The sequence below is a fragment of the Ceratina calcarata genome, unplaced genomic scaffold, assembly GCF_001652005.2.
Source record: "Ceratina calcarata isolate Rehan_Ccalc_2016 unplaced genomic scaffold, ASM165200v1 scaffold90, whole genome shotgun sequence".
In the NCBI taxonomy this organism is placed as follows: Eukaryota; Metazoa; Arthropoda; class Insecta; order Hymenoptera; family Apidae; genus Ceratina; species Ceratina calcarata.
In genome coordinates, this window is record NW_017180369.1 from 513,041 (window position 1) to 540,686 (window position 27,646).

General features: G+C 43.9%; 1 protein-coding gene across 5 annotated transcripts in view; it reads right to left on the reverse strand.

The window, feature by feature from the left end:
- 5-HT7 (5-hydroxytryptamine receptor 7) overlaps positions 1-27,646 on the reverse strand; it is a 91,579-nt gene that overhangs the window by 45,783 nt on the left and 18,150 nt on the right. For all 5 annotated transcript variants that reach the window (XR_003389962.1, XM_026818898.1, XM_018035503.2 and 2 more), the window contains exons 3-4: positions 5,867-6,183; positions 226-521 (exon numbers count right to left, since the gene is read on the reverse strand). Coding sequence is in view for 4 of the 5 variants with exons in the window: in XM_026818898.1 (XP_026674699.1) it covers positions 226-521; positions 5,867-5,971 (401 nt within the window). In the remaining variant the exon portion in view is untranslated. The remainder of the gene's footprint in view (positions 1-225; positions 522-5,866; positions 6,184-27,646) is intronic.

Genomic DNA, 27,646 nt, shown 5'->3' on the forward strand with positions numbered 1-27,646 from the left:
TGAATTCTCCTAACGTCTACTAACGTTGGACACTGTTAATCACAGGATAATTTGTCTACGTGGTTCCGGAATCGAATCGGTGCCGAACTCTGTTAACGCTATCGATCAATGTTAACTAATTACAGATTTGAACGCGTACATCAAGTTTCCCGAGGATCGCGACTGTTTATGAAACTCAATTTCTGACCACTGACCAAGGGTATCGAGTGGCATCGGGGCACTCACCGGTCGACGGAGATCATGCAGAGATTGAGGATGCTGGCCGTGCAGCTGAGCACGTCGAAGCTGACCCAAACGTCGCACATAAATGGGCCGAAGGACCAATTACCGGAGATCTCGTAGAGCATCGCCATCGGCATCACCAGGAGAGCGACGAAGAGATCGCTGACCGCGAGGCTGACCACGAGATAGTTGCACGGCCTTCGCAGCTTCCTAACGAGGAACACGGCGACGCAGACCAGTGTGTTCCCGATCACCGTACCGACGATTATGCTGCCGAGCACCAGCGCAATGAGTATTGCCTGTAATTCGATAAAACATTTATGCTATTACATTTATTAGATATGCGAATAGGTCCAAATTCACAAAAACACGACGCACCAAGCACTCGCAACTTCTCTTAAGGAGAGCAAAAATACGGCGACTGATCAGTACCAGTATCCAACTCGGACTGATCGAACGGACCGATCGAAGAATCGGTATCGCCGATTCGTTGACCGAACGGACCGATCGAAGAATCGGTATCGCCGATTCGTCGATCGAACGCACCTATCGAAGAATCGGTATCGCCGATTCGTCGCGCGGAGAATCACGTGAGGTGATTCAAGCCTGCGCATATACTCCCGTGTTTCCAATGCCGTAACAATCAAGTTATGTGCCCCCATGCATTTGATGTAGGAAGGCGTAAAGTACGCGAACAATTACAATTATTTCTTTTTTAAATATTCATGCTTGCATATACCAAGTTCTCATCAGTATGAATAACAGGACTTAAGGATATATAGGCTATACATATGTATACTTAAACAATGCTGGCATATTGAACTTGTTATTATAGATTCCTAATACTATTAAAAATCTAAAATTATAGTGATTTGCACTATTTTTAATTATAGGAAATGCGGTTTTCTAAGGTACATGAACTTTTGGTATTGACTATATAGCCAATACGTCCTTAAACGGTTATCGGTAAGGACACTTGTCATTGCGTTCACGTCGAGTTACGATCGATAGGGGTTTCGTTCTGTTCCCGATTTGGATATAAATTGGATGTTTATCTATCAAATCTCACGGAACACGTTCTCGCGTTTCTTTAGTAGTCTACGCCAGATATAACTCGATTACCTACGATATATAACAGTTTTCCGATTGCGCGGAGACGCTATTTATGGACTACGCCATTACCTCGAGCCGTATTCGACCCTTTGTTAATTTCATTTGAATTTACTAGCAACGCTTGAGTGCTAAATTCTCTGGCTCTAAACCCGTCCAAGAAAAATGGCTTCGTTTAATTCTACATGTATAATTTTCGTACGCCAACCTGGTAGACGTCGAAATATATTCTAATCGTTCGTTTTTCGAATTATTCGTTATATCGTCTCTGAAGTACGAGTATATTAAACGACGTGTACGACAGGAGGAAGATTAAACAACGAGACGGAGCGAGATTAAAACGGGCCGTGTAATTAAATTGACCACCGTGCAGAGTTCAATTTAAGATAATCTTGCGAGCGCCGAGCACGCGTTCATTATTTATCAGGACGCGCCTGTACCCGCGCGTCCACCCGTCTCCATCGGAAAAATTACGACGTTGTTACGCTCCGCGTAACATGCGTCATTGGATTTTCAGCGATATTGGCCGCGGCCGCGGTATTATTTCACGTTACGCGTAACACCGAGAACGACGATGTAAATCGGCGTGAACAGCGGCCGAAATCGGGAAACGAATGGCGCTCGGAAAGCGGGCAGGGTTTCCCTTTTCAAAGCCGATTAAATCGCGTCACCGATTCGCTTCGAACGAGAATCATCGTTTCGCGTCTCACGGATTTGTTTGTTTATTCGCTCTCTGTTTGCCCACTCGAGTGGCCGGCGAAACAACGCCTGTTACTCGAAAGAATTTTCGACGAGTGGACGTTCGCATAATTTTCGGTCCGCCGCCAGCGAACCGAGTGTCTGCGGACGCTCAGGACGGAGACCGTAAATGCATTTACATGCTCGGGATGACTGCTGCTAGGAGATATGTAAGTTAATTCTTGGGAGAAGCCTGGAATTAGACGTCTCTCGGAGAGCAAATTGATAGAGCTATCACTCGCAACGGGAAATAATACTGGCCGAAGTTCAGCTATCTAGCGAGCTGCTGGTGGAACAGCCACGGAAGCTCGTCTATGATGGATGAAAACAAACCCCGCGTACTCAGGAGATACAGATGTACGGCGACACGAGCACGAGACAAATTCGATTTTCCCCTCATGCCGATTCCAACTGTATGGATCATCGATCTGAGTCGACTTTTTATAAATTCATATTTCGTGCGACGCATCGATCTCGACGAGTACGCAGAAGAACTCTAGTCTTAATCCAATTCTACTAATTGAATTATACGAGGGAACCAAGTAGAACGATCTTCTTAAACGACTTCCGTACTTTATTTATACTCCTTAATGACTTTTCTTAATCGTCTCAAACAGCCCCGCGAATCAAATTTACTTTCTGCCAATGATTATACACTTTATCGAGGCTTAACTGATTTCGCAGCTGCTCCCTTAAACTTTCGGTAACTTCAAACGCCGTAATAAATGTTTATTTTCTGTTCGAAGCTCCCGCGACCGACGCAGTTTTTAAGGCACTTTTACTCGCGGAGAACCGAAGATACGAAGGTTACGACTTTTATAGTTATTTCGATATTTGTGCAATTTATTGTTCCGCGTGCTCCGGGGGATCATAAATTGTGCGCATACATACATTACTGCTGCAAGATTCAAGTATCGCGCACACAAGGAGAAAGAGGGAGAGAGGAGCTTCTTAAAAGTTGTGCGCAACTTACGAGAGGTAAAGTCCGGAATCCAGAAACAAGAACCGACGTAAATCATAGCCAGCTACCAACGTGCATTGTTATAGCGTCTGCTCTCTTGGTTCACTACGTACGTACATACATATATATGTACATAAATAATACTTACGTATGCACATATTTACTATAAATTTACTATAATTGTCCGCGATGCACGAGCGCGTCTACTTTGCGTAGGAACATCTTCATATTAGAAGCGTCCCGAGGTCTTGCGACATTTTACTAAATAATGTTAAACGAGATTTACGCATTTGCACGCGTCGACAAAATAGAGGAATACATATAAATGGGAGATGAAATAACAAATGCAGTGCGTGCAATCCTGATTTGTTTGGATCGAACTAAAACGTTTCGCTACCGGCGTTCATGGAACTGTTTATACATTTAATCATAATTGAACCGAGGAGGACACTTGTGCCAGTAATTTATCTTTTCGAGGGCTTTTCCGAAAAATCGGATACAGAGACGACCATCGGCCCCACCTAAATATTTTCCATTCCACGTCCCAGCGTTTAAACCGATCCATTGACATACAATAATCGCAGGTGTTTTCCATGAATACCGTCAGGTTGGAATTAGGCTTTTTATTCGATTGACTCGATGGAAATCGCGCAATCCGATTATTATGTTTAATCCCGGGAGAACGGTCGTCGGCAGAATTGCTCACCTCAATTACGTTTCTATTAATTATGCGATAAACGTTCGGTTCTCGAATTCGTTATCGGAAAAACGATTCGCAGATGTACAAATTGCTATTCGGCATTACGGGAAAACGCGACGGAAAAGTAAAAGTGATTGCACGTTTTGCAGCGAGTCAGTGGTCAAGCGTACATCGGTGTACCGTGATTAATAGACTGGGTTCCGGACTTTGTAGCAATATCTGTTTTATTCCCGCTGCTTTGATTTATACTTTTACCAACGGAAAGACTTTCGAGTTATGGTTAAGAAGCTTGCATTGTTTCTGAGAACCAGCATTCACGTCAGCCGATATAACGTTTCTATAGAAATATAAGAACAGTGGATACTTATCTGGTTTTACCGGTTGGAACAATATTTAGGAAATAAAGAGAACGTTCTCGGACGTAATCAATGACCAGTGGAAGATGTAAGAACGATCGATCGGATTTAACTTTTCAACAAAATGGATCGCGTATGCTTGGAGAATTCTTTCATCGAGAATATCACATGTATTTCAGTGTATTTTGCGAGCAAAACTCGGCAACATTATACTTCTTGTTGAAACTTTCCCATACCACTCAGACTCGTGAAATGTCAACCGTTGGCTCGTGCCAGGGAGCAAGTTTAAATCATCCAACTTCTGATTAGAATTTCAACTTTTCCTTTAGAATAGTATTTATAAGAGATCAAACTGGCAAGAAAATCGCCGAGCAAGAATTACCTCGAAAATAGGAAACTTTTTATAATTAGGATTTTAATAGAACATTCGAAAGAAAAATGTTATCGATCGCATCGCGCGATGCTTACGAACAGTTCTCCGATCAACTATTCCTTATTTTGAGAGGTAGTTAGGAAGTTTATGGGGACAGTGACGCGTATTATGGAAGTTTTATGAAACGGCTCGAATTCCTCGCGATGGAATTTTCAACTAGAAGAATCCATAGCCGTTCGTTTCGAGAGACTCGATTTAAGTCACGATTCTGGCAGTATCTTCCAGAGGAATTTCAGAGAGAAGAAACGTCGAGAAATGACAAGCCAGACGATCCCGAAACATTAATAAAAATTGTATTCGCTAGAATCCCACGCTTTCCCCTAAGTAAATATTTGTGACTTAATAGGATCATCTATATTTTCTTCAAGACGATAATTACGACTGTTATTAAATTTCTTCGGGACCCGACGAGACGAGAATTATTTACACCGAGTTATTCGCGAGTTCCTCCAGAATTACTAAAAAGAGGGTAGAGGAGGTAGCTGGCAGTTCCTCTCTTCGCCTCGACGTTAAACGTTCGACCTAAACTAATTATATACTTATCGTTAACTGTGTAGCTGTGAAAGTTCGCGAACCGCAGGAAGTTCGCGACCGAACGACGACGCGCACGAACGCTGCGCGTTACGAAATCGCTTTATTGCAAACATACCAGCCATAATTATTCACGGTCTTTATATTAATCCCGGATCGATGATCTTTCCTCGATATCTACGGTATCCGCGCTGTCAAAAGTTAGAGCAAGTTAAATGGGTTTCGGTCTAATCCCCCTGAGGATCGCCGACTGGTTTTGGTTACAAGATATACCCAAGTTTATCATATACTATAGAAGAGGGGAAGTTTTCAAACGTTCTTTGCATACCTTCGGTGTGCAAATTAAATTCGACGAGGGAAACTTTAATTAACTGCATCGGTTAATCGACTTCTTTTTAGCTACAGCAATGTTTGGTTTCAATACGATTGGAACGGTCAGGACCAAGCCTATACCACGCGTCTTGCAGGCATGTAGTTGAAGGAACAAACGCGGCGAGGTGAAATGCACTACTTCTGATACGGAGAAAATATCTCAGCTGTCTAGAGACCGTAAGAGATATCCTCGTGAGTTATGAGTCCCTTAAGAGTATCAGAGGTACTCCTTAAATTTGTATCAGTACTACAAATGTGGTTCGTACAGGCCTGAACGAATCACGAGGACTTGAGCCAGCCCAAAAATCCCGTCGCGATTACTCGAACCATAAACTGTGACGCGTTTTACGAGCTCGTTACGTCTCGACTCCCTGGACTGTACCCTGTGAGATTCGCTGGAGGATTCGCAGTCGAAAGACGGACTTAGGTAGACAAAGTCTTACCTGCGCGGTCGTGTAGGGTGAATTCTTGCCGGGGAACCCTTGGAGAGAGTCGGTCTGGTTCAGAAGCAGGCTGCCTTCCGTTGCGTTTGCGTTCGTCCCCTCCATACGAGCCTAGTCGTCGCCAGTACGGAGCATCCGAAGCGCCCCCCGCATCGACGGCTACGTCATGCTCGTTCGCTCCTCTTCTCGACCATGGGATTCCGGGCAGGTTCCGGCCGTTCATGGGAATCCTCACTCGAGCCGGTATACGCGAACCACCGCCGCTGACCGTCTCAGCCGTTCGCCGTTACCGCTCGCACGATCCACCTCTCGTGGCCCTGCAATCACGGATTCACCGATGGTCAGCGAATCTGGATCGACGATCAAGATCGTTCGGTGAGAGAACGATCTACGTCGAGCCGACTGAACGAGAAGTGCGAAAACGCCAACTACGAGATTTCTGACGAACTCTTAACCCGTTTATTATCTCTCAGAACGAGTCGATCTCCAAACTGGATTTTGCCCAACGAAAACGTTGCCTGCATCGATCGTTTCACTGCGTGAAGCGAACACGGGAAATCGGAAATTGACGACCCAGATCGTTTAGATAATTAGGACTAATTAATTGCTCGTCGTTGCCGGGGCGACCCCGGAAAACTCGTTGCACGAATTAAAATATAAGTTGAAGATGAACGTGGTGAGTAATGAATCATGCGGCTATATCGAGCGCGCCCCTTGCCTACCCCTGTTCGAATTATTCGGATTCCTGGCGTTACTCGATACCTACGTGCTGTCTTCATCGCGGAAACTTGGCATGCGCTGCTACGTTTAATCAGAAAAGCATTCGACGAACGCGTCGTCGACGGGGAAGAAAAATGTTTGCTGTAAGAACGCCACGCATACGGAACTGCTGTGCATCCAGTCTAAATTCCGTTGTTTCAACTAAATTACATGATTTTATTCAACCGACTCGTTAAGCCGGAACGGCGGGTAATCGCCGGAACCGAAGCTCTTTTAATCCATTATCCATTACGTCGGAACACAAAGTTCGGTCACGATCGCCTAATCGGACTCTTAAAGTCGAACCCGTATTATTCTCAACAGAGTGCATCCGTATTTGCAGCGTATCCATAGTTGGTCGGAACCAGGCAAAATCAGAGCCGTAATCTTTATTATACACTATTATTTTATTACTACAGTATTGATTTTGTTGGCTCGCAGAAGTTGGTACGGAAAGTGCGGATCCTGCATAAGTCGACCGACGGTGCCCCGAATCGCTGGGTGTTACGCTACATTGGACTCATTAATTCTAGAACATCCTGATAGCCAGCTTCGATTGCGGTCTGCTACCAACTTTGAATTTATCTCTAATTTAAAGGCAGCGAGTACGGCTGTACGACCGCTGGCTCCATTTTCACTAAATCCAGAATACGCTTCGGAAAACCAGGCTAAAGTGAAACAGGAACTGCCGACAGTCGTTTGGTCCCTTTTGGCCACTGATTTAATTCGGCCGTCGACGAACTCTCGTAAGCTCGATAAATCCCTCCTTATGGAAGCAAGTAAATAAACTGAACAATCTTCTCGATTAATCGTCGGGCAAACATTTTTCTCGGTCGATCGCCGCTAATCGTGAAGAATACTCGGCGCGTCGGTTTTGATCCGAACAGGAAATTGTTAATGATGCGAAAAAACGGTGTTATAAATTTGACGTAGCAATTATCCCGAGGGAACCAGGTGCAAGTTTGTTCCAAAGTTTGCTCATTTGTAAGCATTAAAGGGAAACTTTCGAGCTTGTACTAATGATATTATCGCGAAGAGTTCGAGGAGGATGTTGAAATTTTTGACACGCGAAAAGTAACTCGTCGGAACTCTCGACGATGCCTCGTCGCATCGGCTTCGTCGAATTTACATTCTCGTCATCGTCCCGCTGCTATCGTTCGCTCGACGAGATAAATTCAGATGAACGAAGAGAACAAATAAATCTGGCAAATCACGAATCGAGGACTGGCACAGATACGAGGCGGGCTTCTATTCTACTTAACCCGAAATTTCCAAGTGCTTCGCGTGTAAACCTGGTATTAACATGCGCGCACGGAGAGAGAGATTGGCCGGCAATATATCAAATCAAATTTTCCCGCATCAACCGCCGACGCACCTTATTATTCACCTGGGCGAGAACGGTTTATCCGCTATCAGATATCGCGTCCCTCGTTATCAGCGGAACGCACGATTCGCAGACCGAATACACTAATCTAAACCCTGCTGCCCATACGAAATTGGAATGCCTTCCAATATCCAGATTAAACCATTGACAAATGTCGAGCTTTTTGACAATAGCATACAGATAGACAGACTTGTCATTCTTTAGAACGATGTAGAAAATTCTGTCAATCATGGCAAAGAAATCGAATCAATTATCTGTACCGCCGATTGCATAAATAGGGAAACTAATTCCGGATGAGCAAATACAAGTAAATGTGAAACGAGGTTTAAGTCATCAGAAGAGCTAACGGGCGCACGGGAACACGCCGGATGAGCTCCGGTTGTTAGTTGCCTCCAGTCTAAGTCTAACGCGTATGATTAAACTTCGAACAAACTTCTATATTATACATATAGCCGAACGAGAGATACGTTAGACGAGTTAGCGGATGCTGAGAGAAAGATAACGTGTGTGCGCACCGCGTGTATGTACCGAGTACACGTCTCTGTAAAATTCCTTTTACGACGCCAACTACCGCGTGTCGGATTTAATCGGCCGAATCCTTTTGAAGTTTGAAGATACGAAATTAACCGTGATCGCGCGGACTAAATTAGCGGGTGACGAAGCACGGGGAAACCGTAGCCGTCAAACTGGCTCGCTGCAAGACGGTCTATGCGTATATCCGTGGCGTCGAGTAATTTCTAACGCTATTCTCCTGTTAAAAATTCATTTTCTACGGGGAGACTGTTTGTACAAATGTTCCAGCCATTACTTTGTTCTGTAATGGAAAATGCACGTGCAATACCAGATTTAATTCGTTTGCATTGGACCCAGCGAAGCTCGAGAATAAAATGTGAAAACTAGGCGTTTGATTCAATATTACTTAATCATATCCTGCGCTCGTCGCAGCGGATTCAGATGATTTTTGATACCGTTGAAAATGTCTCGAGGGCTAATAAGTATTAATAACCGCAGTATTTTCATAACGAGGGTGGTGCAGCGCGCAGGGAAATTTGGGATTCACGCGGCAAGTTGGAACAACGTTGTATACGACTTTAATTTGCTGGGTAACACGGGATCCCTTCGAAATTTGTGGAGATTGCTTACGCTTACGCGAATGTTTGCTCAGAATGCATGACTCGAATCTATGCTCAGGTACAGAATTCGTGACCGTCGAGTTATACGTTTTGAACACAAATATTACGAGATAAGATAGCTACGTGTACATAATTATTGCAGTCTCCTCCCGATTATTATTCTGCCTATGTACATACATAAATAAATCTGATGAAACGAAATGATAATTCTTGATTGTACGCTTGATACCCACGAATTTGTACCATTCGGCGTAATAAGAAACGAATTGTCGGTCGACGAAAGTTCTATTACGTCTGAACCATCGTCGGCGTGGCGAGGCATTTTACAACGCAAATTCCTACTGATTCGCGTTTGATAAAAAAATTGACGATACAAGGAACGCGAAGGTACGTGGTCAGACCGGAGGGTTGTTTATTAGAACCGCTGTAAAAGGTGCGAATAGAGGTGGCCTCTGGTATTCCGTTCCTTTATTTCCCACAGCTGGCAGATCACGGTTCGGTGATATTCGGGCCGATCGATGGGAACGCACGCGAAAGCTGCATTACGTGCCACCATTGAAACGAGAGGAATTCGTGTTACGGCGACACGCTAAGCTAAGCAGTTCTAACTATCCCTCGGCCTCCACCCCTTGCCTCCGTTCCTCGCTGCCCCGCGTGTCCGTGAAACGAGCGAAAAGGAACGAAATTTTGCCGGGGGTACGGAAATGAGTTTCCTGTCAAACGTTTGCCTGTTTCATACGATACGATAAATCATCGCTTTTATATCCCTCACCGCCGGATGCATTATTGCCATTCATAATATTAGATAGAACCCGAAACGTCCATCAGGATTTATGGTCGGTGGAAAACGGCCAAAACTTCGGTTTCAGATTCTCCGAAGGTCCACTCTCCGCTGGTACCGACGAAAGAACGTTCGATCAGCGCCGACTCCATCCATCTATGGGTTTGCTATTCGGCAACCTATTTAAAATCGATTCCGCGAGTTTACGATTAGAGAACTCGCGAGATCGTTTATAAAATCTCTATCGACGCTTAGGTCCGACGACAATACCGTTTTTCGGTGTTCACTTCTTGATTAATTGGTTACGTGGCACGGAAGCGCGGAGATTTCGATCGGATTAATTTGCGATTCGCGTGCGACCGGATTAAAAGTCGACGAACGTTTCTATCGTCCTCGAACGTCGGTGCTCGTGGCAATCAGAAGCTTCGACATGATCGACGACGTTTCCCATCGGGATTCGACACAGTTTCTGGGACAAATTGAATTTCGACTGCCTGCCAAATTATCCAATTCCAACGATTCGATTGCTCACTGCCGAAACTGTTTATACGATACTCGCGAAAGGTGTAGCGAGTGCGGGTGACGTTTTTTGACTGAACAGGACATTATCGCGAGAGGTACGGTAGGTACACGACAGATAAATAGCCCGACGAGGAGTTATGTTCTCGACAGTGTTTACGAGCCAGTCCCGCCGGCCACACGCGACCTGCATCTTCACCCCCGTCATGATAAAATGCTTTAAAACGTTATCCGACTACCCTGGGTCGTAAAGAATCGTCTTTATGATCTACCGAAATGAACAACCGAACCTTGATCGAGCATCACCACTGCTATCCTGTAAACAAATATCTAATAAAACGAATCTATATTTCGTGATTCTCAACGAATCTGGTACACCAGTCTCTCGATCATCGAAACGAAATGTTGATTCGAACGCTCGGTTCCGTGAATCCAGAAGAGGGACACGATCGAACGGAACGAACAATTCCACGAACGAGATCGTCACGTGGCTCGTACGAAGTTTACGCGATTCCGGGCAACGATTCTAGCGAAAGCTCCGACTTAAAGGTAGTAAAACGGTAATTAACGTGGCCGGCCGGTGATCGTGACCACGAATCGTGCACACGCACGTCGGACCAGCCGTGCCAATCGTCCGCTCGCTTCCTTTCGTGCCCGCGGAATTCTTCGAAACGCGATTCGAGCGACCGTTTAACGACTGTCGTGAATTTTCGCACAGATCTCGATTACCTCGACCTTAATTAAAGTTAACACAGCAGGGTTTAACGCGTACTGCAAGGTCGATGATACACAAAGTGCAGACGGTATCAAGTATCAGATGCAACAACGCGTGGTTTAATTATTTCATCAGAACGTATTGGATACGAAGTCGTTACGCTCGTTAAATGAATTTATCTTTGCATTTTAACGAATTAAAATATATTTCTGTCAGGCCGTGTAACGAAATTAACGACCATTGGATAATTAAAAATGATTTTCAGTGATTCTGTACGAAAGAACGAGATAAAATCAAATGTATGTAGAACATTTTAACGGCTCGTTAATATTGGACACAGATTTTGATTGCACGTCTGAAATTCGTCTTTAATAATATGATTCTAATATAGATGCAAGAAGCCAGTTTACATAGACAGTCCGATGTAATCTCACCTCGAAACAAGAAAAACACAACAAGATTACATACAAATCCAATTACAACTTTACTTCCCAGGAAACTTCATCACTCTCTCCGTTGCTCTCTCCTATTTATTTACTCCTAGTCGTTAAATTCACCTACGAACTTCTAGTCGCGTTTTACGATACGGCCGGCTGCACGCTATAAATAAACAACTTAAGCATCCCTGTCACCCTATCGAGCCAGGTCCCGTACTCCGTCCTGGCCGAGCGAAAGAAGCTACAAGCGGTACCAGTTACGTGACCGGCCGCTGTCTAAACGCATTTCACTTAGAACACGTTTTCGATCCACCACCGTCCCGTTACACACCGTCCTTTGTAAAGTCGATCTTCTTTAATCATCGTCAGAAAATGCCTCGCTGTCTCGATTTAATTTCTGCACCGAAGGACTGACGCGCACATGACGAGAGAGCTGAGAATTTCGAGAACGGTTCCTATCCTCGCCAGATTCAGAATTCCAAAGACGATCGATTCTGTACTTTCAATGAAGCACTTGATAAAAGAATCCCGTGAATGGATTCCAAAGAGAAAAACGTTTATTCGTCTTTACGTGGACGACAGTGTGACTGCCGGTTGTAACTTGGAAACTCGATTTTCTTGAAATATAATCACACGAGCCAATAATCTGATCTCGGTCGGGGCGTTCAGCGTTGGTCAAAGTTCCGCTTTGATACGGAGACAAATCCAATTGCGAACGGGTGCCCCGTAATTTATAATTAAATCTTCATTAAAAGCGACCAGCCCGCCCCGGGGGTTATGCCCCGCTACATACTTTCTGTTTTTACTACCGGCCGTTTAATTATGCGCGACCGTGCCGAATTCCGGACCGACGCGATTTATTTACCCCCGGCCGACGTTTTTTCCGCGCCACTTTGCAATATTTAATTTCCTGGATACATTTCACGCGTTCCGACGACTCACCGGTTTATTCAAATATTTTTCACCGGATTTATCTCCACATCATTTAACGCGATTCTATAGAACGCTCTTTTCGGCTGCTTCATTTAATACCACTGTGCAACCATTGAAACTCCTAACTAGAAATGTATTCTATGAAATTGCATAAGATCTACGAGTAAAGTTCTTAACTATTATTGCTTGCCCTGAGCTTCTCTGGACCAGAGGCCTCAAATATCTCCTTGAGGCATCCAAGTACATCGAAACGTATGGACGGTTCAACGGTATTATCACAGATTATGTTAACAAGTACTCTGCTTTGCCAATCCTTCTTTCACCTTCGTTTTAATTCTATCCGAATCGATACATGCCTCGAACTAAAGAAATATTCCCATTTGTATCGTATTTTATAATAAATTTTAACAACGTTATCATTATAAGAAGTTTTGAGGACGAGGCTAGTGAGCCTATGATAAAAAGGAAAGCGCAGCTGGTTTTGTGGATCGGTGGTAATAGAGGAAAGGCCAGGCATGCGGCGGCCAAGTAGTACGGCTCAACGATTTCCGCAGCGTGTTCGTAATAGACAGGAGCACGGCGTCTGGCAGGGATCACGAGGCGTGGGAGACTATTATCCCGATTCGCAGAGGCTCCTCCATCAACCTGGATCATCTCGGCATGACACCGTCCCTCCCCGACCCTCCTCTTTCGACTCGTCTCTACTTTCGTCTACGGACGAGATACCGGTTTCAACGTAGGAGAGCACGTCGGCCGTGGCCGTGTTCCGCCCGGTATCTCATTGTCATGTGATACATCAGCCTCTCCCGGCTTTTCTTCTTCCCTTCCTGATCCACCCCTCGAGCCCCGTGCTTATCAGATCCGACCAGATTCTGCCATGACTCTGATACATCGGTCATCGCGCGGAGAGCCGAAAAAAGAGTTCTTGGCGAAACTTATGAATGATGTTCGACGGTGAACTGGTTCATTTTCCACGTTAAATTCGCTTGGAACGTCACGAGAGAATCTGTTCCCGTGTCAGAGGGAAGCAGAGGGGAGTCAGTTACAAAGGTTGCGTTTTGCTACGAGGATCACTGAATAGAATCTCGCCTAAGTTTTCTAGTAAATCGCCCGAACCGGGTCCTTTGACACGAATAATGCTCGGCCATTGAGAGCGGAGTGCACGTGCACGTAAGGAACCGGAACCAGATGCCGTGAAATGGTCATCTCGTGGGTGTCGTTAAATTTCACGGAGATATTCAGGCCACCTGAGACCCCGCGCATTACGATAAACGAGCTTTTTAATCAGTTTCCTGTACCAATCAAACTGCAGGGAGAACGTGAAAGTGAGTACACAGAATGAGGGGATGTTTTATCCAGGCTAATTCAAGAATCATTCGATTATGTAAATCACCCCTGGTACACGATTTTAAAGAGCTCAGCTTCTCACCGAATAATCGAATTAAACGAACGAAATATAAAACAAACACTTAATACTGTATTATAAAACGTGGCTGAACCAGACTCAGAAATACGAGGATACTGAATAGAAGAAAAGTTGCCTAATTTCGATGAATAGACCTAATTTTATTCCACTTATTATCCGTAATCTCTGCTCTTAAGATACCTGCTATCCGCAGGTAAAACGGTTTAATTTCCGTGGAAGCTGTGCGTTTACCATAAAATATAGATGCGAAACAAACTGTAATACGTTTTCATGCAAATTTCCGCCACTTGCCGAGCTGTAAACTCGTTCGACAGGAAATTGCGCTACCCTTCCTTCCCCATCCATTGTTTAAATGGAAATGCAAAGTAATACTTCCGATTTCTTGCGCATCGACGAAGCGCGTAGACTCCGTTTTCGCCGTATCCCAGTTTTTCATTCGGGCAGCGACAAAAAGGGAATTAATCGACGAGGACGAAATTAATTTCGCGTTATTACGCAGAGATTCACGTATCGTTCGTACGTGAAAATGTAAATAGTGCGAGTCGCGTTCGCTGGCAATGTGATACAGTAATGAAGTTAAATCGAGCCGAACTTCGAAATTATTCCAGTTAAAAAAACATGAGAAATAATACACGACGTTTCTTGCCGACTGGCTCTGTGAAAACGAATGAATGAAGACTGCTACCACCCGTTACGTGTCGTAAAACAAAAAAGTAAACTGATCTAAAACCAGAAGTTCAGATGTTGACAAAAATGCGTTATACAATCTATAAAGGACAACGGTGTTCTCGGAGTTTGGAAAAATATATCGTAAAAGTTTGAACACGGAGAAGGGGAAAAGCTGTTGAAGTGAAAAGTTCGTGCTTATCGATCGTTACTATCTTCATAAAGAAAACGGAATGTGTGCCCAGGAGTTAGATTAACTTTTCTTAATTTTTTGCGCCTCCATTCACATAATTCGTGACGCGATAGCTCCGTATTTTGTACCCTAATTCGCCCTTACATCGTCGCTTTTAACCGTCACGCTGGAGACGACGACGCACGTTCGAATTTAAAATAAATCAAGTGCAGTGCGTTAAATCTCTTTACGAAACGAGGATATTGGGTCGGCACGTAGGACATATTACAATTTGCATGGTTGTACCTGCGAGTACGAGCAGCGAGTTCATACGTACGTACGTACGTACGTACGTATATGCCCGTGCGTTACAAGCTGCGATCCCATTACGTGCACCACGTGAATTGATCATAATTCCGAGGATGATGAGTGCACGCGCCGTTGCGCATTAATTGCGTTCTGGTATTCGTGTGCAATAACAAAACCGTTCGGTCCTTGCTCCTCGAACAACGCTTTAGAGAAGCAGCGTCTGCTTATACATAATAATACACTTGCGCAGCTATCTGCCGGCAGCCGAAGACGGTAAACCGAGCGGGAACCTCTCTCCCGCAGCCGATTGCACTCGAGCTCGAGTATATCTTGATAAAATTACACTCGAAACTCAATCCTCTCAATTTCGCCTGCGACCCATTCGCAATTTCACTTCCAATTAAGGTATTCGCATTTTCTCAGACCGATAAACTCGCCGCCTACTGACTGCCGTAAGTTTAAATACATTTCGGCTGATCGATCGGTCTCGTCGTTGATCTCGTCATTGATCGGTTTTGTCATCGGACTCTTCCGACTCCTATTCGTGACCCAAAGTTCTCCGAAACGAAATGGCTCTAATCCCGTCTATTCCTTAATCGTATCTGACAAAGTGTTTTCTACGAAATAATACGACGACCGTGTCTCGTTCGATTTAATGAACGAGAGATAGAGGAACGTGGGGGTCAAAGTTGAAAAAATTGCATCCGTGGAAACGCGAGAGAAGTCGAATCTGCGAACATTCCCCGCGGGACAGGGGGTAATTCGTTTTTTCAATTAGCCTCCCTCAAATAGGATTCCCGTCCCCGTGAAGTCGGCGCGACGCGACTTCCTCCGGCTTCGCAATTTGTCTGGTAATTCGTCGAATCTCGCGAAACCGCTAAACAGGAATCAATTAACCGAGCTACCACGGTAATACGCATTTACTCGGTCGCAAAAGATCAGGCCGTACATAATGATTCGATTATCGATCCGACGTTTCACGTCTACGTAGCGTAAAATAAATGCGATCGTTAAATCCGACGAGGGACCGAACCGGCCTTTTAATTGCGTTGCACGTCTATTATTTGTTCGTTTGAACGAGACGTCGAGCATCGCTTGTGAAAACGTGTTTAAAACGGGTTTTAAGCTCCCTCGAGCGGAACACTCGAGGCGGAAGTATCGCTGGCGGACAAGCCCGGAAGTAGCTCGAGTCCGTCTGGGGTCGGACCGGGATCTGTGGAAACGTGCGCGGGCGCAGACACACGCGGTAAAGGGTGAGTCCGGTCACCGTCCAACTTCCATTTTCACGCGCTACTGCGAGATCGTGAAACGCCTGCCGTGTAATGCCACGCCGTGGACCGATTACAGCTCGGGTGTAAACCCGAGGTGTGACCCACGAGGTTCGCTCAGACAGCATCCGGGAAACGAGACGAAACTTGGCCACAATCGCGTTCGCAGATAACGACAATTTCTTCGTCTTAAATAAAACCGTAAACCCCCGTTGACTCTACTCATTGTAACGACCCAGTTTACAGTGTAATAAGCAGTTTGCAAAATGCGGCAATACCTTTTCGGGCTTGTTTCAGCGATAGTGGACGCTATTGTACTCCTTGCCGTTCGCACGCTCCTCGCGAAGTACGTCGTCTCGTTTAATCCAAGTAAATTGTAACGAATCGTAGAAATTATTTTTCTCACGAATCATGCGAGTACTTTACGACCATCAGGGGATCCGATGGTAAACGAGGTTTATTTCGAACGGTAACGCGTGTAATCATTGTCACGTAACGGAATCGTCGCGCAAGGGAATAAATCGCGAATCTACCGGTTAATCGTTCGTTATGGGATATCGACTGTACGGTAAATTAGCCGCATTACGAAATACGTGCGAATTGCTTGGTTCGATTGATAGATGATTAATCGACGTGGCTACCCGTCCACCTAATGGTTCCTATCGTGGCACGGTCGGTGACTATTCGTTTGAGAAATGAACGGAACACGGGTACGATTATCGGCGATGCTTTTCCAAATAAGTATGCAGATAAATTCTATACGAACGATCAAATATCATTCTTCTCGCTCGTTCGGAAATTAGAGATCACTGATTTATTACAGTGACCATTAATTTATTCAACGATCGTCAACAGAACCGCTCGACAACCAACATTCGATGGGATTATTAAAAATATCGAACACGTCTTGATGGATAATGACGATTATTACGTTCGTTATAGCGATACGTTGTTAATGGGGTACATAAATGTTCGTTAGAGACACACTCGACACGAGTGGCCGTGTAGTACGCGGTAAAATGCGAGCAGGGTTACGCGATGCGAAGTTATGACAGGAGTTGCGAGATAATGATTGTACATTATCGATGCAGTCACCCTTAATAATTACGGCGGCTACATGCGCGTGCGAAAATGAATATTCCTGCTGGGACGACGTTTAATAATACTTCGATAACGTAAAAAGCAAGACACCAGTTAATTCCTATTAATTAGAAGATCGAAAGGGTGTAAATATTTCGGTTCCATTCTATTTCCAAATGAACTTCGTCATTTTCGCGATCTTTAATCAACGTATCGGAGGGAAATACAGGTTTCTGAAAAACTGTTCCGTGATTGATGAGGTGAATCGTGGTCTTTCCACGACTCTTGATAGCCTGTTAAATCAATAAACAATAGCGGGGAAAAGATGCTGCCTCATCTTGTCCGAAGTTCCACATGCTAATGAAGATTGATCGCAAGAAAGGGCGCGCCGCGCGTCCGACCCGGCCATCGGGGAATAACCGAAATCGAATTAGGTTCTTTCGACCGGCGAAAAAGAGTAATTAGTCTTAACGATATTTAAATGATGCCTAACGACATTATAATCCGGGAACGCTGGCAGGCTTCGAATTTCTTCTCACATCTACCGTTTAGATAATTTCATTCAAATCGGGTTTAAAGTAGAGATTAGTACTGCACCGAGTCATCAATGTTTTACAAATTTTTTACGAATTTTACATTAGGAATCTGAAGAGAAATTTCATTTCAATTGAATCATGCTCTACTATTATTATACGTTTGATCGCACGAATGGTTGCAAGACGAATCCAGTGGCTACGTACGACACGTACACAATGTGAAACTGTACATAATAAATTTCTTTCATAAAATCAGCACACTCCTGCAACTTTATGCGCGTGTCTCAATTGTGGAAAAAAATCAAAAAATTCTGGTGTTGTTTTATCGAAACCGTGTCACACGGAAGCCGGACGCTTATCGTGCTGGAACCTTTGTGAAATTTGAAAAAAAAGAGTCCAATTCCTGTCGAGGCTGCTCCAACAGAGAACGACTCTTGTCGGTGTTTGCGTTCGCGACATGATCGTTGTTGCAACAGAATCAGATAACAGCGTGCCCGGGCATGACAGAAAAAATATTTGCCCAGCCACGCGTTCTCTACTTTCGACAAAAGCGAACTGCCATAGCTACTGCGAGATGTTGAGACACGTGCAGCTCCGATTACTATTTATTATTTAAAAAAATAAGGGAAGGGAAGCTATGATGATTTCGTTGTCTTTCCTCTCTTTAGAACAGCAGAACGGAGGTACGCGGTCTGTTTTTAAGTAACAATTTCAACTATTCGTTGCTGCAGTTCAGTCATGTCTAACTCGGTATGAATTAAAATGAAACGCGAACAACGAGAGGGAACTACTGCGATGGAATTTATAGGGAAAACAAAAAAGAACGAGAGCATTCGAATCGGAAGCATGGGTGCCAAGCAATTGCAGGTTGCGCTAACAATCGTTTCTCTCGATATCCTCCATCGACTTTTTTACACGTATGCACCAGTGTAATTCGGTCGTGTGTGTACGTGCCGCGTTTTCGTCGCGCTTTCAATATTTGCCACGAACCAGAGGCGATTCCAGCCTCTCGGATATCGACTGATAATTGCGTTTCCCGGTCGTCCTCCACGATTTTTCTTTCCACGACGAACCCCCCCTTCGTCCTCCGCCAACGTCCCGTCTTCGTCTTTTTTTTATTTCGACGTCCCGTAATTATCGGACTAATTGCAATTTCTCTCGCGGCCGACGCGATCGGAAAACTCTCGGCGTCGTAAAAAAAAAATCGGAAGAACCGTCGGTATTTACGAAATTAAAACTGCGGTCTCGTCCCGATAATGATGAATCGAGAAACTCTGGAAATCTACTAAGGACGTGCGATTCTTTTCTCCTCTTGCATTTTCCAACGACAAACGTTCGATAGCCGTACGAAATTTCAGAAGCTAAATCCGTGCGTGAATCACGCCAAGAGAAATGACTTTAACGCAATTTGAAGATCGAACGAAGGAGCTCTTAAGAACATTGGATCCATTTACTCATCGGGCTGACTGACAGAACCCTGAACGATGTGGACGCTAACTAGTCTGGCTGAAAGCGGCTGATCGGTTTCGAGACCGACTTTACAATGTCTAATTGCTTCGGCTCCTAAACGATTCTCTTTGACGTCAGATCGTTGACTGGCGCAGATATAGCGCAAGGCCGAAGATTTTGGTGATTCGCGATCAATTTCTTAAAGTACATCGCCAACAGGAACGAGGTCTCGTTAACATTTAACCTAGTAACCAAGTAAACATGAATCCAAAACGAGGCAACTACTTATTCGAATTAATGCGTAATACATTCGCACCGCGATCAAACTTCGTCCCAACAAACGCTGTTTCTTCTTAAATCTACCCTTAGATATTTTATAACTTTAATCATTGTTTGTTATCGTGTTCCGTACGAACGGCGAAAAAGTTTAAACCGCCCCAAATCTATTATCCGTCTTCGCTCTCACGGACGCGGCCAGGGAAATTATTTTCTTTCCGGATTACAGGATAATTAATTCTTGTTTCGCAAGAACACTTGGCCGTCGTGGGTAGAGAGCCCGATAATTAATTGGACTTTACCGAAAAATTGACGGGCGAACTTCCAACAGTTTTCGACGCTGATGATTTATAACAATCTCCAATATCCAGTTTAATGAATTTCATTTACGAAAAATATTATACATTTACATATACGACACGAGGACATTTCGCATACAAATGAGAGAGCAAAAATGCAAAAATGCCTGGTTGGACAGTCGATATTCGAGCGAATAGAATAAAAATTTTGATCCGTTCAAAAGACTGTCAGTCGACGGGGGAAGTCGAGACGAGAAAAATCGCTTTTGATTCGTTCCGATATCTCGATCCGTTCCGGAGATACAGGCTTGCAAAGTTTAGGCACGGCGTTTGGCACAGTGACCCAATTACACACCCTTATATCGGTCGCATACATATGTTTAGACCGGCTGGCGGAGATTGAGGCAGGTCCGGTCGACGTGCGAGAAGGACGACGAGACACATACTTTTTTCAGCGACGCCGAAAAAAGCATGTTCACTTTTTACTACCGCTGCCGGACTTTTTACTACTGCTCAGGACTTTTTGCTACCGTGCCGGAGTAAGTAAAAAAAAACTCCTCGCCTCGAAAGCCATAACATCACACGAGAAAGAAATGTTGTTTTTCTACGAACCGCTTCGGTTTTGACGAGCTACCGGGTGGACCGCAAACGTGTATTAATGAAACATGAGTCGAAACAGTGAACAACGCAGACTAGGCCCCGCTTGTACGAAACAAAAGGTGCATATATGAAATGAGTTCGTTAATTATTGATGTTTCAGATTGACAGACAATTTTAATCTATACCGACGCGACCTGAATAAAGATGCATCTAATTTGAATCGGGATCATTTTCACAAAGTGCCAACCCCGCCACCATTGTCCGATGTTTTATAGAGATCATTGTTGCGCACGATCGGAGGATACCGAACAATCGGTGGCATTGTTTCGGAAGCTTATTTCCCAATAACTAATATTAATTGCGGCACGAACGACGTTTGACAAGCGTTCACGGTGAAACGCTATTAAATCGTTTTGAATGGATCAAAAGCGTCGATTTCGGTGGGTTTCCGATCGAACGCGGTTCGCGAAACGATCAAAGTACACAGTAGTTACTTCGATTCAATGCGAGGAGAACTTGTGACACGGTCTTTGATAGTTCGTTAGAACCTCGACACTTGACACGGTTCTAATCCAGTCTCGCCAAAATGTTAATGTCAACGTTTGGTATTTCACGTTTCAGGCAAATATCAGTGTTTGCCTTTACATCGTGTACCCAAGTGTCTGACGATCAAACTCGACGGAGAACTCGACTGACGAATCGTCGACACGTGCTTGAAATTATTATTAATTTCTTTCGATATGCTTTTATCGTTTATTGCAGTTTCTACAGACTGTCAAACGTTTGGCGCAGGACAATGACTTTCGTTGAATGCTACTGCATAGAAAACGAAAGAAACGTATTGAGTTTACGTTTGTTTTGAAACATTGGCACGTTCGTATTTATCTGTATACTTTTTCCGCTTCCGATATTCTCGCAAGTGTGCAACGTGTCAGGCATCGAAACTCGCGTCAGAGAAATAAGATACACACCTGGACGTTTCAGTTTCCGGAAGCCTCGTTTATAGATAATAAAATCGAAGCGTGGGCGTACGTGAAAAATAAAAAGAGGCACAACTCGGAATTCTAAATACTATTAAAAATGATGCATCTGGCGAATTAAAAGTCTCATGCATATTTGAAACGGCGAGAGTGCCGGGGGAAAACGCGAGCAAAGAATATTTTTTTCGACACGCTCTTCGATTCGATCCGGCAATTTGATTGCTCGGTTCGCGCTTCGAGATTGAATGGAATCGGACCCGCGTTGTAATACCGAGTGGAAAAATCGAACGGGAATGTTTACACGCATGTTTATTAAACTTTGTTAAGCGGAATTAATCCCCAGTCGCATATTGCGCATCGATCTTTCGCTATGAAAAATGACAGATTTGTCTCAGAATGGCAAAAATTCAAATCGTGATATTAATCCCGTTTCAAGCGACATTTATTAGAAGCGAAGGGTTTCTTACATTGAGACTGAAAACAGGATTGCAAATAACGAATATTATTCAATATCTGTGCATTTCTTTCCCTCTGCACGTTGCACAGTAATTAAGCTGTCTGCACCCATTTTTCCAGAAACTGTTCTTACGTGAACGTACGTAACGTGTAAATGTAACACACATGTACGTATAGTTGAACGTCAGATTCACTGAAGCCAAAAGCGAGATGTCGGAAGCGGATTCGGTCGCGTTGGCAAACTTGAGAAACTCTTATAGAGGATAGAGAATGACTCCGTTTCCAATGGTCCGCAGATCTGTACGTATAAAACTAGTATCCGGTATAGAAGGCAAGAACAAAAATGGAATTCCCGGTAGTGCGACGAAAGGACTTTTACCCGGGACAGGATGTATCCCGTGCGGAATGTTTCCTGCGTATCTCTTATCTCGTAAAAAATTCAACGGATCGTATCTTTGAAAACGATCAGTGATCACGAACAGATAAAAATACGTATTGTTAAAAGTGCAACGAGGACGTCGTGTAACGTGGTTAAATAAAATTAAATAAGTTTCGCTGATACAAGATTGTAAAAAATTTTCTGCAAATAAAAAATCGCTACTCAAATCCTGATACAAATATTTTTCTGTTTACGTTCTCCTGTCGCACACGTTTCCGAAAAAAATATTCATTTCTGCGACGGTTAATTGAAACCTTTTCAGCGAACAGTGAAACAATTGATTTCGATCGAAATAATGAAATCGTCGCCTGCGTCTGTCGTTTTCAATAAGCAAAACGTATCACTTGCGGAACAAAAGTTTAGAACAGATTAAACTGTCCGCTTTGCAACGGTTAAGCGGATTGTAAACATTTAGTAAACATCGGGAAAATTCGTATCAGAAGCAGGCGACGTGTTTACGAGATAAAATTAATTTTCTCCGCGATGCGTTCTGCGTTTCGACAAGCCGATTGAAAATATTACCATTTCTCGCGAACAAATGGGAAAAAGTGACACGGCCGTTGACTCGTTTTGTTCTCATCGAGGTTTCATAATTTCTCGCGTTCGGTCGTTTGTTACAACGCCAGCGACTAAACTTTTCGGTTTATGTTCCCTCTGGCGATCATCCTCCGTGTCTCCCCGTGGATCCGAATTTTTCGTTCTCTCGTTTCGAAAAACTGTCCACCGTCTGGTTTGATCAAAGTCAATTTTATTCAGCGGTAATTACTGCGAACTTCATTTGTTCAAATAAATAGAATTTGTACGAAAAGGACGTTTCATACGAAGTTACCGTTCCGTTCTAAACGATATAAATGGGTAACCTTTCCAGGCGACCCTTTTATCATTTCTCCGTTTAAATTATGTGTCCCACGATGAAAAATACAAACGTAATTCCCCTTTTAAAATATTGAATTTCCCCGGGAACATGCGATAAATTCCAGAAGTAACGTTACAGAAATGTTTGAGTTTTACATAAAACGCTTAACGAGCCGAGTTATTTGTAATGCCGCGCGTAAAAGGCAAACTGTGAACGACAATTTTAAAATACCGACCACCACCTTCCCTCTTACCATCTATTTCAATTTCCATGTTCAACACTGAGAGTCCACGCGTGCACGCGTGGCCCTTTATTAGAATTCGATTCTCGTTTAACGCGTCAGTCAGCAGCCGTGGGCAATGGATTTTCCATATACAAATTTCATGTTAATCTATCGTTGATGTGCTGATACAAATTCTGTTAGACGATCATCATTCATTTTGACGCATCCAAATTCCGACCGTATTATCCCTGTCAGCTTCCCGAGCGTTATTTTATAATCATTTTTATAACATTTCGTAACGGACGGAGCAAGGATATAAACTGACAAATTTCCTATAATTCGAGCCGCATAGATTTCACACAAAATAAGTACGAAATACTCTGTTGAGAAGTGAGCCAAGGTTCTCCCAAGGGAAGCACTGGTCGTAATTTTTCTGGTCCTAAATAGGGACGACCAATGGCATCGAAATGCCTACGAGACTTCACATCGCGAAAGACAGAGGATACAATTTTCTGTTTACTTTATCCCAGGTAATCCCAGATTTACTACGAGTCGCCGTTGGGACACGCTGTTGGAAAATCGTACACGGTCGTACCGTAAACGCTGGACACGATCCGCTTCCTCGATCGACTCCCCGCAGAAGGAAGACGGTTAACTTATTTAAATGAGACGAAACGCGGAATCGCGAGCGGAACTGATGGAAGTCCCGTCCAAAGGAAAAATCTCCGTTCCCCGCTGGTGTTCCTTTCTGTTACTCAACGACTCCGTTCCCATCACCGATATTTCACCTGATCTCGTCTAAGTACGATCGATCAAAAGTACCACTCGATCCCACTTCGTTCACTCCGAATGAAATTCAGATGAAAACGTGTCTGCAGCTTTCTATCGGAACATCCAAAGTGCACGTGCACCCAGTGTCAAGCATGAGCTCGCGTTTCGAAACGAGGAACGAACGTGTATGATTTAAGGACTAATTTGAAATTTTAGGACTTTCGTTCATCACGCGACACCGTGCCGACTACTCGCAAAGCTTTTAAGACACGGATTAGAATTATGACCAGCATAAACATGACGATTACATACACGCCGGCTAAAAGTACTAGAACCAGCTGCGAAACCGTAGCACAGCTAGTTGGTGGGTCGTTGCCAAGTACGCTCTCTTCGCCTCTGTCTCTCTCTCTCTCTCTCTCTCTCTGCCTCTGAACGTTTTAGCACGGCTGTATATTTAACGGCGAAATTTGTTTACGCTCCCTACCTACCCGTTGAACATGGGCGACGTAAAGTCAGGATACTTTCGCGGTATGCGCGGAGGCCCTTTACGACGAGAATTATATTGGTGTTTATTAAATTGTGCCTCGTTAAAGCCTGGTTCGCCGTTTAATAGATACCCGCGTGTCGACGAATGGAATTCTTTTCTTGAGAAGATTCGAACATCTTCTTTATAGAAACGACGTCATTACGATCGACGATTTCGTTCTTTAACTAGCGTTTCATATTTCTGTCGTCAGCGGGACTCTCGAGCACGCTCGTAAAATGCGAGATACTGTCTCCAATTGAATTACCTTCTCTTAAAGATTCAACGCGATGGGAAATGACTCACGAACGACTACCGTTAAGACTTTTAGGTGATCCGAACGACATGTAGAGACGATGCAATCGATAATACATAAAGAATTTTAATAATTACGTATTTTACGATGGACACGAGTTAAAGTGAAGGAGAACGATCGATCCAAGTTTGAATCATCGTTACAAAGGTGAGACAACGACTGTCCGGAATTAGGCCATAACAGACTGCATGCTGAAATTGGCCCATGAATTAACGTCCAGCGACCCGGTTCGGATAGGTAACAAAGGGCTCGAGCTGCAAGTGCCAACGAGACGTTGACTGGAATTTCGAGGAGGAGGTCGTGACGTTATGAACGTCGGAGTTTCCACGACAGAGGAGATCGAGATATACTAGAATCCTTTGAGACTTTTTTTTCAACCGTACCGGGGAGGCATCCAACTTTTATCCGGTGTCGTAACTTACAGGCTCGATAAGAATGGAAACGTCCCGCTGGACGCTGTTCATTTCTCTGAGTGTAATGATAAAATATCGTGCCTAGCGAAACAAATTTCTCCGCTCTGTTTTCACTGTCCTACCTCGTTCCGGATTACGGATGTGCATACGACGAGAGAGATGAAAATTTTAATGCTCGTTTCTATACTCGAAACGATTTATAGGTCAGTATGAAGAAAACGCGTGTCAAATATTCGTCGAATTTCATTCGGACGCTCGGCTGGATTTACTCGGGAACAGAATCGAATTTTGATCAATGCGCTGTTCATATTCCGATGTTATTATCTTGTCTGTTGCCAAGACTGTGCGTACACATATTTGACGAGTGGAACCGACGATCCTTCTTGGATGACGCGCGCAGACGTCAAACACGACCAGTTAGCTCGTCGCGGCGGTGACGCCGGGATCGAAACAAATCAAAATTTCGCGTATATATCACGTTGATATCGAGCCTAGAATTGATCGCGATTTAATAGCACCTCTGGCGATAGTTCCGGGAGGGTGAAACGGGTTCGGGCAACATCCATCGTTTCCCCATAAAAGTGCAAACTATTCAACTGGGAAACGAAAACCCGGCCGACATTCCGATGATCGAGCACAACGAGAGATGTCACCGCCTCGAATGATCAATGAATATTTTACAATCACGCGAACGTAAAATTTGAATTTATGTTACTCCCCGGCAATTCTTTTACCTTTCTAGTTTCCCGACGAAAATAATCGACGTGGAAATTTAGCCAGAAAATTTTCGTCCCGTGTCGTAATTAGTGATTCTTACGATCTCGACAGAAACGCGTACGAAGGTTCGTTTGTTGGAAACGGTCATGTGAACGATGAAAATTGTGAGTTAATCGCGGCCAGTTAATAATTGAAACGAACTGTAAGTTAATAATCGCAATATGCAGAATATAACCGGACCGCAAACGTTTATGCAAATTTTATGGACACAATTAAAGACACGGGATCTAAATGGAGATTTGTCCAGTTATACACACACACGTGCACAACGTATACGCGTGTACTGCACAGACGAACAGTACTAAATATCACGAGGGATAAAGTTAACAGAGAAATTGTCTTTTGCAAGGCTAAATCAAAGACAATACATTGGGATATGAACAGGTAGATCAGACCCAGAATCCGTCCAGTATAAATATTCTAATGTAATTTCGCGCGAAGAATATTTTCTATTCCCGGTGACTTACATAGATTACGTGCGCCGACGTCTCGAGATTAAATTCGTATTTCGAAGGCAGTGCGAGCGGGCTTAAAGTTTATCTTAGAAAATTCCATTACGTCGATCGACAGTGACGGAAGCGAGGTTCCATTCAGTCGGCGATACCGTGGAAAAAGTACACGCGGTATAGAAGAGTGGGTGGCTTTGTTAAAGACGCTGGGCCTTCCTCCCGTTGGATTTACTCACTATTTGCACCGTTTAACCGCTTGTACCGGCGAAAAGGGAAGAGAAGCAAGAGCTGCCGGAGAAAGGCAAAGGGAAAGGCACGTTTGAACGACGTTCGGTCCATTATTAGGATCGATGGTGCATTAGAAGCGTCGCCGCTTGAATTTCACCGATCGAGATTTCAGAGATAACAGAGGTGGTGCGGCGAAAACTCGAGAGAGGCCGAACTCCGGGCTTTTGTTGCATGCGGGAGAGGATCGAGTTAATAGAACGGTTCGTTTCGATAAGGAACACTTTGTTAAAGGGAAGTTCTTTGGTGTCAAGCGTAAAACCTAGATAACTACGTGGTGCAAATTGTTTTGTGCGAGTAAAACAATTTTCATGGTCTGCTGGAGAATTCTATATGTACTTTCAGTTACAGAAAATCATGAATTAAATTAGAACGATAAGAGAGAACTGCGATTTTCACGTTATATAGAGATTCGAAAATAACTCAGTGCATTTTCTTAAAAGACTCTTATTAAAATTCACTCTACTTGTGCGTATTTATTGTACTATTCTACTGAAATCGCTTCTGAGAGTTTCGAATTAGTCCGTACTAATGTGTTATAAAAATTACT